The sequence below is a fragment of the Leptonychotes weddellii genome, chromosome 6 (assembly GCF_054177405.1).
Source record: "Leptonychotes weddellii isolate Sample4059 chromosome 6, ASM5417740v2, whole genome shotgun sequence".
Taxonomy (NCBI): Eukaryota; Metazoa; Chordata; class Mammalia; order Carnivora; family Phocidae; genus Leptonychotes; species Leptonychotes weddellii.
In genome coordinates this window covers 28,698,851-28,716,640 of record NC_138374.1, presented here as the reverse complement: position 1 = coordinate 28,716,640, position 17,790 = coordinate 28,698,851, and the positions used below count along the sequence as shown (strand labels likewise).

Sequence of the window (17,790 nt, the reverse complement as noted above, 5' to 3'; positions counted from 1 at the left end):
TCAGCAAGCAAACCAAAAGGATCAAGACCTTCCCCTCTGTCCAGCCTTGCAGCATCCCTCTAGTGCCCCCTACTGGTAGAGCCTAGCATGGAGCCAGCTGATGAGAAATGGCGTCTGCACAGTCCCAGCCCCAACTTCATAGAGCCCATCATAGAAAGGTAGATTTGGGGCTGAGAGACAATAGCCTGATACCCAGACAGCCATCATCACATTTTAAATTTTTGTTGGTAATCTTTTCAATACCAGCGATTCAAAGCAGAGTAAGTAAAACATTGGTTAACATCATTTTTTGATGATTTAGTAGTTTTATAAAACATAAAGATCTGATTTCAGATCCAACTGGCTCTTCTCTAAAAACAAAACACCAAATTACTACCAACTGACAGGTATTTGAAGTGCTTCCTCTGTGCCAAGCACTCTGCTCAGCAGGCTGTGTGGGTTATCTCAGTTAGCCCTCATTTTACAGAGGGGGAAACCTGAGGCTTAGGGAAGGAAGCACAGTGGTCAAGGTCACAGCTCAAAGAAATGCCGCGGGATTTGGGCCAGCAGCCTGCCATCAGAGCCTGAGCTCTCAGCCATGTCTCTGTGCTGGTTCCCCATCTCCTTTGCCATTTAGGTGACATACCCATTCTTCTTCTGGCCATGCCGTGGGGATGAACATGACAACCCCAGGCTCTTGCAAGACTCTTGCTTCTCCATGCTGGGGGGACACAAGGTATTTAAGTCTGTGTCCTCTCACAGAGCGCTCAGCACGTCAGTAACCAGACTCCTCTAAGAGTGAGGTCCAAAACGGGCTCCTGGCCCCAGATTTTTGTCTTTAACAAACAATCACAGAATACTGGAATGGCATGAAATGTCTTTACCAGATGTCTGAGTCCCTCTATAACATCTCAATGAACAACTGTTTGGATCCCATTTGAACACTTCTCATAACCTGTACTATCTCACTGTATGATGCAGTCTCCCCATATTTTTGGACAGCTCTAGTTAATAAAAAGTTCATATTTGCAGAGAGTTAAAATCTACTACTCTAGGGTGCCTGGGTGGCTCAGTTGGTTAAGCGACTGCCTTCGGCTCAGGTCATGATCCTGGAGTCCCAGAATTGAGGTCCGCATCGGGCTCCCTGCTCGGCGGGGAGTCTGCTTCTCCCTCTGACCGTCCCCCCTCTCATGTGTGCTCTCTCTCTCTCTCTCAAATAAATGAATAAAATCTTTAAAAAAAATAAAAAATAAAAAATAAAAATAAAAAAATAAAATCTACTACTCTATAAGTTCCACCCAAGATTTCTGATCTTGCTCTTTTGGACAACACAACTTTGCAAATGCTTGAAGACAACTGTCACATCACTCTTCTCTAGTGTTGTGGGGAGGAGCTCCTGTGCCTTTGGGGATAGCAAAAGTCTCAAATAATATAGCAAATGGGTGAGAAGAACTTTGATTTTTATTGGAGAAGACATGCACAGAGGAAGGCTTCTTGGTAGTTGAGAGCACAGGTTTTAAAAGCAGACAGATCTGAGTTCAAGTCCTAGCTTGATAATTTCCTACCTATAACCATATACTAGCTCTGCAATCTTGCGAAAGGTGTTTACCTCAGTGGGGATGCTAGTACCTACCAGACAGTGACATTATGAGGATTTAATCAGCTAAGGCTGGTAGGTGCTTGCCTTAACCACATAGTAAATGCTCAAGAAATGAGATCGATAAAGTGTATTGATGAGAGACACTAGTTTTATTTTGCACATAAGTTGTGAAAATGTCTTTTTATGGCAGTAATTCCTAACTGAAGATCATCCCATTCCATCCCAAAAGATCAATTTTAGAGTTACATAATAGACTATTCTCCAGGCTACCTTAGTCCACTGAGAAAACTGAGATATGTAACATTTGGAATCTGAAGACCTGAGTTTAAGACCTGGTTCTGCCTCTTACTCTGTGATCTTGTGTAAATTGTCTGACCCTTGGTTTCCTCACTTACAAAATGCACCAGGATAGCTAAAATGTCCATCATAAACTACTGTGGAGCAATTAGAGGTAACAGATTAGAAGATAGACTAATGTGGAGGGATCTGATCCATTTTTTGAGTGAAAAAGTGATCAGCAGAATAAGAAATTTAACAATGCCATTTATGTAAAATCAAAACAACTACACACAACATGTAACACCCATGGAAACTATAGAAATCCAATGTATTATAATGATTACCTAAAAGAGGAAGAGAATGCAAGCAAGTTGGAAGGTTAAAAAGGAATCAAAAATAAAGACAAAGGGGCCTTAACAAATAAGTGAATAAATGAATGAATGAATAATAAATGGATAGATAGATGCTAACATGGGAGTAATGATGCTTCCCTACCTTCCTAGAGAGGTTATTCTGAGGATCTGGTAAGATTATGCACCAGAAAGCAAAGTTAATTTACTGTTTCCATTATGATTTCCACATTGAACAAATGAGCTAACAGAGATAAAAATTCTCCATTGCTCTTCAGCAGGAAGCTGTCAGCAGGGCAGAGCCCAGGAGACCTTGCCCTGGATGAGAATCTACTAGTAAGATGACATCAGAACTTTTCATGTAGGAGGGCAGGCTCTCCCTCACTTCTGGAGACACCACTTGATGGCACAGATACAAGCATCAGACGTCTCTTCCCATGGATCCTTTGCAAATTGTCCACTTGGGCCCTCGGAAGAAGAGGCCCAGGCAAATGGGTGCTTCGATGGTCTCTCCTCCTCATGACATCAAATTTCAGGATTTGGTCCTCTATATTTTGGAGAAGAAAATGGGAACCACCCGCAGAGCCTTCCTCATGGAGCTGGCACGAAGGAAAGGATTCAGGGTCGAAAATGAGCTCAGGTAGGACATCACTGATTTCACTTTGTGAATAAGCAGGGTTTTTGTGAACAGCTTTTTTGGAACCCAAGGAATCTATGTTTTCTTCCACATACAGAAGAGGTGATGCTCCCACTGGGAAAAAAGTTTGAAATCAAAGAACACATTTGAGCCAACTAATTAAGGGAAATAAGATGAGTGGGGACTGATATAATTATACTAAAACTAGTTGGCACCAAAATATAAGGTTTTTGGGGGGTTTTGTTTGGTTGGTTTGTTGGTTGTTTTTCTTCTTTGTTTGTTTTGTTTTTGGGTTTTTTGTTTTTGTTTTGTTTTTTTTTACCTTTCACCATTATGAGATGAGCTATCCAGGGATGATAACAGAAACTTAATTGGAAAATGTAATGCTGAAACCACTCAATTTTTCCTGACTAAATTGAACAAAATCCCACTGAGGTCAATCAAAAATTTTCAGCTACTCTGAGGCGGAAAGAATGGCTTGGTTTCTTGGCAATTAAACTAAAACCCTGGCTGTGCTGAGGTGACTAGTGTCCGTGATGGGCTAGGATGAGAGATTGTGGCTGGCTCTCCACAGGCACCCAAATGTGGCCTTGATCATGCTTTTCCGACGAACTGTCCCAGTGGGGTTCGCAGAGCGAGGAGTGCTGGTTAAAGATTCAGGGACAGCTCTGTCCAGGGCCGGTAGACATGGTGCTGAGTGATGAGGTCAAAGCCCAGACAAAAAGGCAACTGAAGCCACTCTTGGGCCACCTAGACTAGTTCACTCACAACCCCACTCACCCCAGCAATTAGCCTTGTTGTTTCTCTAAGTACTACATTAGCTTTTCACAGAACAGCCAGGGGGCTTGCAACGGATAAAGGATGATCAATGCAACTGGCTGGTTTTGATTGTCCAAAGAATAGATTGACCATCACTTTGTCAGGAAAAACTGTAAGAATTTTCTGTGAAAATTAATTTTTTTATTTTAAAAACAGTCTTTGATATTTCAAAGTAGAATTGACAGGCATTTCCTGCTGAAGAAATGCCAGCTTCAAATTGCTAGAGAAACACGTGTCAAAAGTCAATAGTAAGATATGATGATTTTCAAAATATTCATAATTCATATGAAGAGTCAAGGTCACAGAAACATTTTATTTATTTATTTTTTTACTAAAATGCCCTATTCAGAAATTCCCGAGTCTCCTGTGGTCTCTCCCCTCATGTGATTTTTCTTGGTGTGCTCTCCTTTCCCCCCTCTCTGCCTCTTGTTTTCGTTTTAACCCCCTCTCTCGTTTGAGATGTTAAGCCCCAAATCTCAACATCCCTTCCGTGGAATCATAGATTTCATCTAACTGTTAAGTCTACCTTAATCTTACTGACTTACATAAAATGTTGGAATTAGGGGAAGAAAAGATGACATAGATAAAGAGGCCCAAACCCAGAAATTTAAAAAAAAAAAAAAAAGGAAATTAAAAAAGAAGAAACGAAAAGCCTCAGCAAATATGGAACTGCTTTTTGTGGTAAAGAAATTTGACAAGGGCCAGGCAGGAAGGCGACAGCCAGGTGGTCAAGGTGCCACTTACGTTGAAAGCTCTCGGTTGATATGTCCGCACTTCCAGCAAGGGCTGACTCGTTACAGGAGCAGCTACGAATACAGACACGGTGGCTGAGGCAGGTCCTTGGAGAGACACTGGAGGCAAGTTTCTTCTTTGGGCCACAGAGCCAGAGAGGCAGTTCCGTGCGTCCGATGCCTGCTGCCAAGGACCAAGCCCAGCTGCTCGTGCACAGTGAGCAAGTCGCTGCCATGCGTATGATGGTGGCAAAGCTCCCAGGCTGACAGCCCAGAAGACACATGAAACACAAATGTGTGTGATGGCTCAAAAAGAAACCACAGGAAGTAGAAGTCCCAGCTCTCAAACGGAATTTCTGTGCATAGATACATAGCCCTTAATTGGAAAGGGCAGTAGAAATTGTGGTAGGGGAAAATCTCTAGATGAGAAGTCTAGAGACCTCCAATTCTGGCTCCGACCCTTCCCGGCCATGTAGTGTGGGGCCAGACCCCCTCCCCGCTCCCTGACCTTAGCTTCCTGAAAAATAGTTTGTTCTGAGGTAATCACCAAACGTGATGATGGGCGTCAGTGTGCTCTGGTAAATCAGAAACAGGCATACAGATGTAAAGTGCGATTGTCTTCTTGTTAATAAGCTGGGCCCATTGACCTTTATAGCAAAACCCTAATGAGAGGATTCTGTCTCCACAATATGAACTAGGTCAAATGATAAAAACAAACAGAACAAAGACAGGAAGGAAACCCATCAAAATGTTGTAAGTGGTTATTATTGTGAGGAAGGGGTTATTAGGAAGGGATTATGGTTGCTTTTATTCTCTGTGTTTTCCAATGTTTTTACAATAAGTATATATTTTAAATAAAGATGAAGAAAGTTGATATCTAAAAGAAAGGATACTTCTCAGTAGCGAAGACTATCCCTTCCTTTTCTAGTATATAAGATTCAAAGAAATAGGAGCTAAAAATATATATATTCTCTGAAAATAGGCAGCAATCTCCATAGTTTCTAGTACATTCTTTGGCTGCCAGGAGAACTATATTTGAGGAAAAATCTGACTCCTACTTTACCTGGACCTGAATCCATAGCTTAGAAATGGTGTACCTGAATCCATTGAACTATCTGGAGCTATTTCATTTCCCAGCGTATGTGCACTGTATCCTTCTATTTGGAATCAGTTTCACTTATATTATATGTTATATTAATGTTATATTTCAGAAGACATGCTAGTCAATGTCCCATAGGAAGCTGTGTCTTAAAATAGAAATCAGGGGAGATGTCAAGTCATTTGAGCATTTTGCACATTCATGAAAAGGATACTGAATTTTATTCCACGGCCAACATTCTAAATTTTAAAGCAACTTCATAATCCTCAAATTATCTAGGTCAAGCCAGAGAAGGACGAGAATCTAGCGTTTGTCATGTTCTTATTTCATCCCTAGTTTCAGTACTTTGAGCTACTTTAAAACTCTGTCATCGACCCTCCTCTATGAACACAGTAGTGAAACCCACTATGTCTTGACCTAAACTGCTGATGTCGAAGAAGAAAGAGCTGTGGCTGGAAAGGGTCGCGCCCAGGGTGTCTCCGCCCAGCAGCTTAATACTCTCTCAGTTCCATTGTTGGAGCAGAAGAAACCCATCGGATGATACTTTTGTCCTGCTCAGCACTCCTTATTCGTCCACAAGGGTACCTTTAGAACATATTGCCTGATGAAAGCAAGATGTACCCCAACCTCGAATCCCTTCTCCCTACACCTCTCTGTATCTAAGACCCAAGACCCCCGCACACCCTCTTAGAGGACGGAATTTCCTCCCCAGTACATGGATGTAATCCATGGCATAGGGCTGGCCCCAGCTCTGCCACTTGGCTTTACTTCTAAGCTCACCCAATTACTTCTCCCCAGCTCCACAAGGGCAAGGGCATCATGGGGGCCATCTTGTCGACCTCACCCTTAGACCTTTGACATTTTTCTTATACATAGTAGCTTCAGGAAGTATTTGCTCAAAGAATGATTTATCTGGTGAATATAAAACCAGCCAAAGGAACTTGTGATTACCAAGATTAATTTTTGTAATTAAATTTTTTTCTATAATGCACCAGTATTACTTTTGTAATCAGCAAAATAGTAAAGATTTATAAATTCAAGAACATGCATTGTAAACTCTAGTCCTTCTCTGGTCCAAATTACTTCACATTCCAAAATCTGTGGACTTTAAGTTAATGTTCATAATCTCATTTAAGGTGGGACAAAAAAAAAAAAATCAAGGCAAGACTCTCTCTTTCTTAGGTATGTCAGAGCTGGAAATAGTAACCTACCTACTGGTGGTAGTTAACATGTGAGATAAAACCAAATAAAACTGGGCGCCTGGGTGGCTCAGTTGGTTAAGCGACTGCGTTCAGCTCAGGTCATGATCCTGGAGTCCCGGGATCGAGTCCCTCATCGGGCTCCCTGCTCAGCAGGGGGGTCTGCTTCTCCCTCTGACCCTCTTCCCTCTCTTGCTATCTGTCTCTCATTCTCTCTCTCTCAAATAAATAAATAAAATCTTAAAAAAAAAAAACAAATAAAACTGCTTTGATTTTTCTATGTCGGGGATCCTGAACAGATCAGTTGCTAAGGGAAGTTGGTAGGAGGGTTTTTAAACAGTAAACAGCTCAGTTTAACTGTAAATTACTATTTAAAGTATTATTTACAAGATAAGTCCTACATCAGATGGGGAGAATTGGGGATGACCTCTCTGAGGAAAGAAACCCATTTTAAAGACAAAGATAAAAACAGGTGACCATCCGGAAAGGCTGGGGAAGTCAGATTGGGGGTCAGTCTGTCTCCAGGCAAAGAAGGGTGCTGCCTCTTTCTTTATGAAGAATTTTTCTAATTGTACTGTGAGGCAGGACCAACTAGGAAAAGAAAAACAGGAACAGTGAAGATACACACACCAGAAAAAAAAAAAAAAGAACGAAAATGTATGAGTTAATTCTATAACTCAGGGCTTTCTGGACATGTGAATGGCACATTCATGATTCTTATAATATCTTTTACCACATGCATTATTATAGACTTGCTGTGCTTCCTTCAATTGTCTCTCAGATGAATTGTTAAAAATAATTTAGTCTTGTCCTAAGGAATAATATAAAAACTGTGAAATCCATAAAAACCATGGGTCTGATATGCATACTTTTAACATGTAGATATAAACAAATACATACGCCTTTTTAGTGTTCAGCTATGTACCTGCTAAAATGATTTCATGTACCCACACAGAAATGAGTACCATGTTGGAAACATGGAGGTCATTCAGCCCAAAGTCCAGTGTGCGGGCAGTTCAGGAGAGATTTTTCTCTACAGCAGCATCTCTCAAAGTATAGTTCTTGGGCTGTGGGGTGGTTTGGAAATATGGTCACTCCCAAGGAGAGGCAAGGACTATTCTCTGTTCGCTTGCATCTGGGAGGGCTTGTGACTGCTTCAACCGATAGAATGACACTAGGTGACTCTTGATGCTGGGTCATAAAGGGCCCTGAGGCTTCTGCTGCTCTCTGGATCTCACAGCCTCACATAAGTTTGAGTCCCTCCGAGAGATGCCACGTGAAGGTGCTTACGTTGATAGATGCCTCCCTGCATCCTCACCAACGTGCCAGACATGCTGAGCCATATGGCGTGTCTTACCTCATTGGCACCATACCTGACAGGTGCCTGAATTCTGGACCCACGGAATTGTGAGATACAATAAAATTGTTGCTCTTTTTAAGCCACTACATTTTGGGAGAGTTGGCTATGCACCAATGAATAACTAGAACTGACTACATGAGAATTACCAAGGGAGCATATTCCTGGGCTCTATGTAAGACTTACTGAATCTGAATCTCTCTTGATAGGGCCCAAGCATCTGAATTTTAACCCAGCTTCTTGGGTGTCTCTGGTAGACACTAGAGTTTAGTTCCTTTAGAGCTATTGATTAATTCATTTATTCATTCCACCAATGGTCTATCTATTCACTGTTGCTATGAATCTGGCCATGTGCTGGGCACCAGGCATAATTATCACCTAGACGATAACTAGGCAGATGATAATATTGTCCCTGCCCTCAGGGACGCCAAGGACCAAGCCCAGCACATTTCAGTTGAGCACTAGTTGAAGAAGACCCGGAATCTTTTTCCCTCTGAGAAGCTGAGGGACGGATCCTAGTTCAGAATTGTTCCAATTGGTTCAAGCCCTCCCAAACCTAGTCCAAGACACCAGTAATTGGCTCTGGCTAAGAAACCAGGTGCACTTGGGGCTCCTGGGTGCTCAGTCAGTAAAGCGTCTGCCTTCCGGTCAGGTCATGATCTCAGAGTCCCGGGATCTGAGTCCAGGGATTGAGCTCCACGTCAGGCTCTCCGCTTCTCTCTCTGACCCTCCCCCATCTTGTGCTCTCTCTCTCTCTCTCACTCTCACTCTCTCTCAAATAAATAAATAAAATCTTAAAAAAAAAAAGAAACTAAAAAAATCCACTGACATTTCAGGAACAGCCATCTCCACAGCACCTTGGGGTCTCTGGGAGAAGTTTGGGGCTACTGCCTGGGGCTTCTGTCCTCTCTTAGTGTAAGAAAAAAGCTGAGGACTCCAGGGCCAAGGCAGGTACCACCTCAGCCCCAGAGCCAGGTTTTGCCCTTAAAAATGACATTCATATGTATTTTTCTCCCTAAGTAGAAAGTGATGATAGATGGTTCATGACAGAAAATGGGAAAATACAGAAAAAAAAAAACTTAAAACAAACAACATCTCACTCGGGGGTCTAACCACAGTCTAGTAGAACGTTAAGAGATTGCTTGAGTCATGCACAGCTGGGTTTGAATCCTGGCTTCATGGAGCCTCCTCAAGCCTTGGTTTTCTCATCTGAAATGGTATCGCCCACCACGTAAGACCTGTGAGGACTGAGTAAGAATATATGTGTGTGTGTGTGTGTATTTTTCTAACAGTCTGCAGTATTCTGGAGTATTCTTCTACAGCCTTTTCTTTTGGGTATGCTTGTACATTGTATTGTTGGTGGATCCTTATACAGCAACCCCCCCCCCCCACCGCCCCACCAACGTCCCCAGGGATTCTGGCTACTCTGTTAGAGGCAGGGCTTTGTCCAGAGACATCCCCCGTGAAGAGAGAGTGGTGGTGGGGCAGGGGTGGTAAGAGTGGATGGTGAGGGGCCTGAACTTGGAAGATGAGCCCCAGGGCTCCCCTCAGCACATTTGCCTCTCTGTGAGGCTTTAGGTAAAATTCAGAGCTCAGAGAGCCTGACAGCCTCCCTGTGACTTCTCCATCTTGGTGTGTAGCCATGGCAACTGCTCTTTCAGATTTCCTGGGACAGCTGTCCGTGTCTTGCAGTCTTACTGAGGTCCACATGCTATTGGACATAAATTCCAGACACAAATTCCATGTGGCAGCAGCAGGGACAGTGTGGTCAATGGGAAGTGCTACCGGTTCTCTGTTTCTGCCCTTTGGAGGGAATCAGGGTTTTTTATTACGAAGATACCCTTCCAGATGTTCTTCCTTCTGCCGTGGAAGAGGCACAAAGTCACAGAGGGGTAGCTCAGTTTAGCCCCACACAGAGGCTTTGGACTAACATAGATCGGGGATTGAATCCCTGCTCTACCAATTATCAGCTGGGTGAATTTTTAATGTCTCCAAGGTCTCTTTTCTCATTGACAATTAGAAGAGGGAATGCGAGAAATGTGCCTACCATACGGTCTGGCACATAGTGCTTTCCCATATTACTAATATTTCTAATATTGGCGTGTTCAGAGCAGAGAGAAAATTCCTCTAGCAGCAAGTAGACAAAGAGTTGCCACAACACGGCGCTAAGAAATTGTCAGCAGAACCCACGGGAGGCAGAGCTCTCCTTAGTAGCGCTGTTGCTAAGGGCTCAGAACTGAAAGTGAGCAAATGCACAGTCAGAGACCGAGAATGGTCTGCAAAGGGCGCGTGACGAGCCCGACGCAGGAAGCACGTTGTAGTCCAGATGCAGCTGCCATGGGAGCCCATCAGCCCAACTCAGGCAACGCAAGAAGACTGGGAATGTAGAGATCATTCTCTAGACGATGTTTAAGTTATTTGTGATGAAGGACCCGTTTTCCAAAAACTTCATTACAGAGCAACGCTTTTATCAAAAAACAACATACAGGGAGCTGTTGTGATGGTGTCAAATTACAAGGAAAGTTTCTGAATGCTGACTTTTAATTTCTGTGCTTACCTTGTGGGAACCAGGGACAAGCTCTGGGTAGCACCGTGTGGACGGCTGAAGAGGTCCTGTTTGATTTTGTGTGTGTGCTCTGTTATTGTTGTTGTCGTTGTCGTTTGGTTTTGTTTGCTAATTGCTTAATGAGCAGGGGTTGGAAGTTCAAATCAGAGTCTTCTTCTATAGGCTGTGTGGCCTGTTTATTTGCAAATGTGCTTCTATGAATGCTGTGAAAAATGCATGTGGTTCTCATCCAATAGTGTGAGCTCAGATATTGCCACGCTGTCCCAGGGGAAGCCCTAGTGGGGGTGGGGATGGCAGGAGAGTGGATGGCGAGGGGCTTGAATTTGGAAGTTGAGCCCCAGAGCTCCCCCTCAGCACATCCGTCTCCCCTGAAGTTAGGACAGAACCTTAATACTAATTATAATAGCAAAATATTCTATTATAATTAAAAATAATATAATAATAAAGTTTCCCTCCGAAGGGCAGAAGTCTAGATGGAATAACACTTCCTATGTAGCTCTATTAATCCTTCCATTGTCTTCTTAAAGTCTTCACATAAAGAACCTTTCAAGAAGCTTATTACAAATCACTCTTGGAATGATGAGGACCTAGAATAGGGATGCAGTGAGCTGTCTTCCCCCAACTCTTGTTAGATGTGGTTTCACCACGAAGTACTTCTGTTTTGGCCCGCTGCGCACCCTGCCATCCAGATGGCTAGGCTCTGGCCTCCAGCCCCAGCTCTCTCCCAGCGCCAGCCTCACACCCCAACTGCCAACCGGACATTCTCACTTTGGACCTCTTGCCGCCCTTCAAACGCAGCATGCCTGAAACAAATTTCATTTTCATCCCCACCCCAAAGAGACGACTTCTTAAATCCCTATTTCTACCAAAAGCACTCTGACTTTACTGTGATAGAGATGGGAAAGTAATATTTGCTCTCTGCTTCAGCTTTTATAGGTGAACTGATGCCAGAGGCCCCTCCTATGTCTCCTTTGCCTTCCTTCCCGGTGTTACAGGAGTCGGACTGCGTTAGAATCATCTCACATGTGGTCATGGTTTCATTCTACTAATTAGCTCCCCACCCTCCCCACCCATCACTCTCCCCTCCAAATCATTGTGTGGACCAGATTAGCCTTTTTAAAAGACACAGTGAGGCTATGCATGTTCTGCTCACAAAATCCTTCACTGGCTCCACCACCCCAGAAAATGAGATCCAACCTCCTCAACCAGGCTTCTAAGGCTTTCTATAACATGGTTGCCCCAACCAACTCAGTCACATCTACAACTACCTTCCAACATAAACTCTTCACTCTGGTCCAGCCCATTCTCCTACTCTCTTCTGGCCTCTGTACCTTTTCTTCTAGGAGGGCCCAAAGTTTTGCCTTCCAGGTCCCTATTTATTCCTCCACATCCATCAGGACTAGACAAAAACCCCTCCTTCCACAAAGCCATCCTGCCTCTCTCAGCTCACGCCAGCTCTTCTCCTTCTCTGCACACCACTTGCAGATCTTGTCCATGCCTCATGTCTTGTCATAACATATCGTTAACCATCTGCTTCACATAAGATATTAATGTCCAGGGGCATCTGGGTGGCTCCATCAGTTAAGCGTCTGCCTTCGGCTCAGGTCATGATCCCAGGGTCCTGGGGTCGAGTCCCACATTAGGCTCCCTGCTCAGCAGGGAGTCTGCTTCTCCCTCTCCCTCTGCCTGCTGCTCTGCCTACTTGTGCTCTCTCTGTGTGTGTGTGTCAAATAAATAAATAAAATCTTCAAAAAAAAGATACTAATGTCCAGAAACTTCCCTTTTCTTCTTTGGTACCCTATTTCCTCGCACTACAACCACCACCTCCTACCACCACCACCACAAGGAACCTAGGGCTGTGAATGTAACAGGGAACCAAAACATACCCAGTGAATCCAACAATTAATCAAAAAAAGGAGAAGGAGAAAGAGGAAGTCAAGGAAGAGAAGTGGGAAAGAGAAAAGAATTCTATTTTTCTCTTGGGTGCCTAGATATGCATCTTACTATCTCCCAGATTCATAAATTATTTGAATGGAAAGAGCCTTAAAAAACATCGGTTCCAATGATACGGTGCTGACCGTGAAGACTTATTGAAAACCAGAAATAACATACTTGACCCAGAAAGAGACAATCAAAAAGTATCAATACCATTTACTAGCTGTGTGACCTTCAGAGTGTCACATAAACTCTGTTGTTCAGTTTCCCCATTTTTGAAGTGTGAATAACATAACACTTCCTTGAGGAGCTTTGGGATTATTAAGTGGGAGGATGGATGTAAGGTCCCTGGATAATGCTGAAACACGGTACGTGCTCAGTGGTTACTGGGGGAAAGCTTCTCACCGACCCTCCATCACTAGACTGTGCCTTGAAAAACATGAAGAGCAACATTTCCTCAAAGCTTGTCACCATCTGTTAATGGGTTGTGAGACCAGTTTAATGGGATGTTACAAGCATATCTACATATATCTCTTTCTATTTTAGGTCATGATATAAAATGTATTTCTCGGGGCGCCTGGGTGGCTCAGTCGGTTGAGCGACTGCCTTCAGCTCAGGTCACGATCCTGGAGTCCCGGGATCGAGTCCCGCATCGGGCTCCCTGCTCGGCGGGGAGCCTGCTTCTCCCTCTGACCCTCCCCCCTCTCATGCTCTCTCTATCTCATTGTCTCTCTCTCTCTCTCAAATAAATAAATAAAAAAAATCTTTAAAAAAAAAAGGGGCGCCTGGGTGGCTCAGTCGGTTAAGCGGCTGCCTTCGGCTCAGGTCATGATCCTGGAGTCCCGGGATCGAGTCCCACATCGGGCTCCCTGCTCAGCGGGGAGTCTGCTTCTCCCTCTGACCCTCCTCCCTCTCGTGCTCTCTGTCTCTCATTCTCTCTCGCAAATAAATAAATAAAATCTTTAAAAAATAAATAAATAAAATAAAATAAAATGTATTTCTCACTGTGGATCGGAGTCAGACAGTTGGACGGGCACTGGCCTGAAGCCCTCTACAAATAAAAATAAAATGGCACACACACAGTGCTTGCTACTTTAAGAACAATTTCGTCTTCCATCTTCTCTGGACTTTGGTTTTCCATTGACCACAGTCTATCTTGTTAATGTTTTCTTAATTTTTCTTGCATCTGACATGTAACATAGACCACTGTGGTTACACTAATTAAAGCAGAATTCCCTTCCACAGAGGCCTAAATTCTCTGTGCCTATGGTCAGGTCCAGTATGCATTTTTCTTCATCAGACAACATGTTCTGAACACCTCGAGGAGAGAGGAGCACTTCTCATTTGAAATGCCCTTCAGCTGGTAACGCTGTCTTGCATTCTGCAGTGATTCCATCACCCACATTGTGGCAGAAAACAACTCTGGCTCAGAGGTCCTGGAGTGGCTGCAGGTACAGAATGTGAAAGCCAGCTCACAGCTAGAACTCCTCGACATCTCCTGGCTGATAGAATCAATGGGAGCAGGAAGACCAGTGGAGATGATAGGGAAACACCAGCTTGTAAGTGTTATGGTTGTGATTTTCTTCGCCCTTCACTTGATAATTAGGAACATGGGCTGTAGAATCAACAAACCTGGGTTAGACCCCAGGTTTTCTGCTTACCCCCTGTGCGAGCTTGGGCAAGTCACTCAGCTTTTCTGAGCTTCTGTTTCCTCCTTTGCAAAATAGGATAGCAATAGGACCTACCTGACAAGATGGTTATGAGAACTAGAGCGACATAATGCAAAGCACTTACCACAGAGCCTGATCTATAGCACCTAATAAATGGTAGCTCGTTTTATGAGCAAGACCATACACAAATATTTCAAAATGTGGAATGTTGATGTTCTGGTAGCCGGAAAAGTCAAGGGTTCCTATGTTTTTTTTCTCACTATGATCATTCACAAAGAAAAAATAAGGAAAGTTGGACTCTTAATTCCAAGTCCTTCACCATTAATGCTAGAACTGTCAGGAAGGTTCAGACCATGACTATGTAAGTTCATGGAAAAGGAAAATGGTACTTAATTGATTGTTCTTTTTCATGTTTATTTTTCCTGACACAAAAATATTACATGTTAACTGTAGCAAATTTGAATATTAGAGATGCATATAACATAAACTTTGACTCTCCTATAATTTTACCCTCTCTCCAGAGACAATTGCCATTAAACTGCTGCCAATTTTTTCTTCATAATATCTATTATTATTGTTATCGATTGTTATTAAAAATGGATGCTCATGCATTTGTTTAGGTGAGAAGAGACTATTCAGCTAGCCCCAACCCAGAGCTCCAGAAGACTCCACCACTTGCTGTAAAAAAGATCTCTCAATACGCATGTCAGAGAAGAACCACTTTGAACAACTGTAACCACATCTTCACAGTAAGGGGCGTTACAACAACACCCAGAGCAAATGAAGGGCTTGCAGCTTCTTTCCACAGATCTACAAATCCAATTATGAAATATTCTGAAAAATCTAGGAACGTTTTCCCCACACTCACTCATCCCACCCCCCTCACCTGATCTCTGGTTCTTCTGTCAAGAATGGATCTACTTCTGTCATAGAAATAGACAAATACATTTGGGAAAATATGTATATTCTTTAGAGATGGTAAATTACTATTTATTGAGAGTTGACACTTTTGGGCACAACAGTTGTCAAAGGCAAGTATTCGGAAAAACTGAATACTGTACTTAGTCCAAAACATAGTAAGAGCAAGTTACAAAGAAACAACAATAATGCATCAATAGCCATTCCTGGGTAACCAAACGACTGAGAGACAGCAGATCTGGATTCTCACCTGTCTGATCTTAACCAGCTTGGGCAAGTCAGTTCCTCTCTCTGAGCCTCAAATATATCCGTTCAACTCTAAGTTAGCTAGATTGTGTCTAAAGCCCCAGCCAGCCCTGAAGTTTGGCAATTGTGTTTCAAATGACCTTAACAAGCCCACAGCTGCTTGTCCTCCAGCCTAGAGAAAGTAGTCAGGTGGTTAAAACATGCGGTTAGTATATCAAATACAAATTCTCATTTCTAGACTTCCAGCCCCACATGTCCGAGGAAGACCAGGAAACTGCAGGACTGGGCACGGGAGCATGATGCCACACAGCCTCAGCTACTGAAATGCACATGTGCCCTACCTTAAACAACCTGCCTTGGGTCTGTGTCACTATGATCACATCCATTCATTCATTCAGTAAGCTGAATGAGCTTACCGAGCTTACGTACAAGCTAAGAGATGAAAGCGCCAGGTGATCAAAGCAGAATCCTGGCCACAGGCTGGTGGAGAAGTGTGCAAGGAAAGAGGGCAGGGTCTTACTGAGTAATGACTAGTAGATGCAATGAGAGATCAGGCTTTGGTTAAATCATTCCCGAATACCTAATGGGAGCAAACTCAAAGTTTCCTTACGAAGAGTCTGTGACCTGTCTTTTCAATTCAACTCCTCTCATAACAAGGGAGGGGTGCAAAGATATGGGAGACCCAATTTCACCCTTCAGGAGGTATTTCAAAACTTAAGAAGAGGAAGAGGCATTTGCAGGTGACCACTAGCTAGCTTAGGGTCTGGGAACAGACCGTGGTTAGCTTACCTGGTTTCATTCTTTAGGATGCCTTTGAGGTACTGGCTGAACACTATGAGTTTAGAGAAAATGAAGTCTTCTCCCTGGCATTTATGAGAGCAGCTTCTGTACTTAAATCCCTGCCCTTCACAATCATCAGTATGAAGGACATAGAAGGAATTCCCTGCCTGGGGGACAAAGTGAGGTGTGTCATAGAGGTAAGGGTAAAATGTGATTTGTCCTACTTCCTAATATGTAGGGAGGAGGGGGGAAGTAAAAGCAATTAATAGATTTTCCTGTCAACTATGTAGATGTGGAATGGATGGATAGACAGACAGACAGATAGATGGATAGATAGAGAGATAGATAGATGATAGATAGATAGATAGATAGATAGATAGATAGATAGATAGATAGAATCCATACCCCAGTTTTCTCACAGCTGGGGCTACATGGGGCAAAGCCAGTAGGAACAGAACTTTCTCATATTATCATTAATCACAGTAAAAGACTCAAGTGTCCTAAAAGCTCGACAGCAGGGGATGGTCCAACTTCAAATACAGGCTCTGTGAAGGACCTCAGTTCCTCTCAGGAGACATTGCCCTCCAGAATGGTGGTAGGAGTGACTATGCAGTGAACCTGATTCTGCATCTCTCCCTGTGTGTTCCAACAAGAGAGCCAGGGATGGGGGATTATTTATGTAATAATAATGTTTAAGGATTCCCCAGCAAAGCGAGTTGGTCATCCGAGAGTAAGTTTCAGTAAAGTTAGGTGCAAGGTAAAGTATTCAAGGAAAATACTCTCAACTCTACTTAGAGCTAGACATCATAAGAGCTTGAACTTGGATTGGTTTTTCAATGGGTCCAAAATTAACCTGCTCAGACGAGAAGTCCTTTTGTCTCAGCTAGTGCATAGCCATCGAAAAGAAAATTATCACAAATATTTAGGCATATTATTGTCGGTGAATCTTTTGGCTTGGTGTTCTGTGGAGTTCTGGCCTCATCTCCAAATACCTGATCATTCTGTGCCTTCATCCCTGAGGACTATAAATGAGCTGGGATTTCTAAGATTACAGGAAATGTCTGGTTTTGTCCAGATCAGCTAGGGAAACAGCCTGCAGGAAACAGGTGAACATTTCCTGAACAATCAAGCTACTACATCTGGGAACTTGAGAGCCCCAGACTCTCTGGTTGTTCACCATCACTAGTGTAAAATATTTTTCAACCGTCCATGCAGGAAATTATTGAAGATGGAGAAAGTTCTGAAGTTAAAGCTGTGTTAAATGATGAACGATATCAGTCCTTCAAAGTAAGTAATTTTACATGTATTTATTGAAAATGGTTTTCCAGGTAATCCTATTATTTATTCTAAGTGGTCAAATCAGCTTGGTATACCATAAAAAAATGCCACAGGCTGGGTGGATTAAACAACAATTATTTATTTTCTTAGACTTCTGGAGCCTGGAAGCCTGAGACCAGGGTGCCAGCATGATCGGGTTTGGGTTAGGGCTCTCTTCCTGGGTTGCAGACGGCCACCTTCTCAACGTGCCCTCACATGACACACACACACACAGAGGAAGTCCCATGGTGCCTCTTCTTATTAAGGCACTAATCCCCTCATGAGGGCCCCACCGTCATGACCTCATC

The 17,790-nt window shown here is 43.2% G+C and overlaps 1 protein-coding gene across 2 annotated transcripts in view; it reads left to right on the top strand.

Annotated features, from left to right (window-relative positions):
* The first annotated feature begins 2,645 nt into the window (after positions 1–2,645).
* Positions 2,646–17,790, top strand: part of DNTT (DNA nucleotidylexotransferase) — a 28,559-nt gene continuing 13,414 nt past the window's right edge. For both annotated transcript variants that reach the window (XM_081823121.1, XM_081823120.1), the window contains exons 1-5: positions 2,646–2,848; positions 13,939–14,116; positions 14,842–14,970; positions 16,192–16,362; positions 17,381–17,452. In XM_081823121.1, the coding sequence (XP_081679247.1) occupies positions 2,646–2,848; positions 13,939–14,116; positions 14,842–14,970; positions 16,192–16,362; positions 17,381–17,452 (753 nt within the window). The remainder of the gene's footprint in view (positions 2,849–13,938; positions 14,117–14,841; positions 14,971–16,191; positions 16,363–17,380; positions 17,453–17,790) is intronic.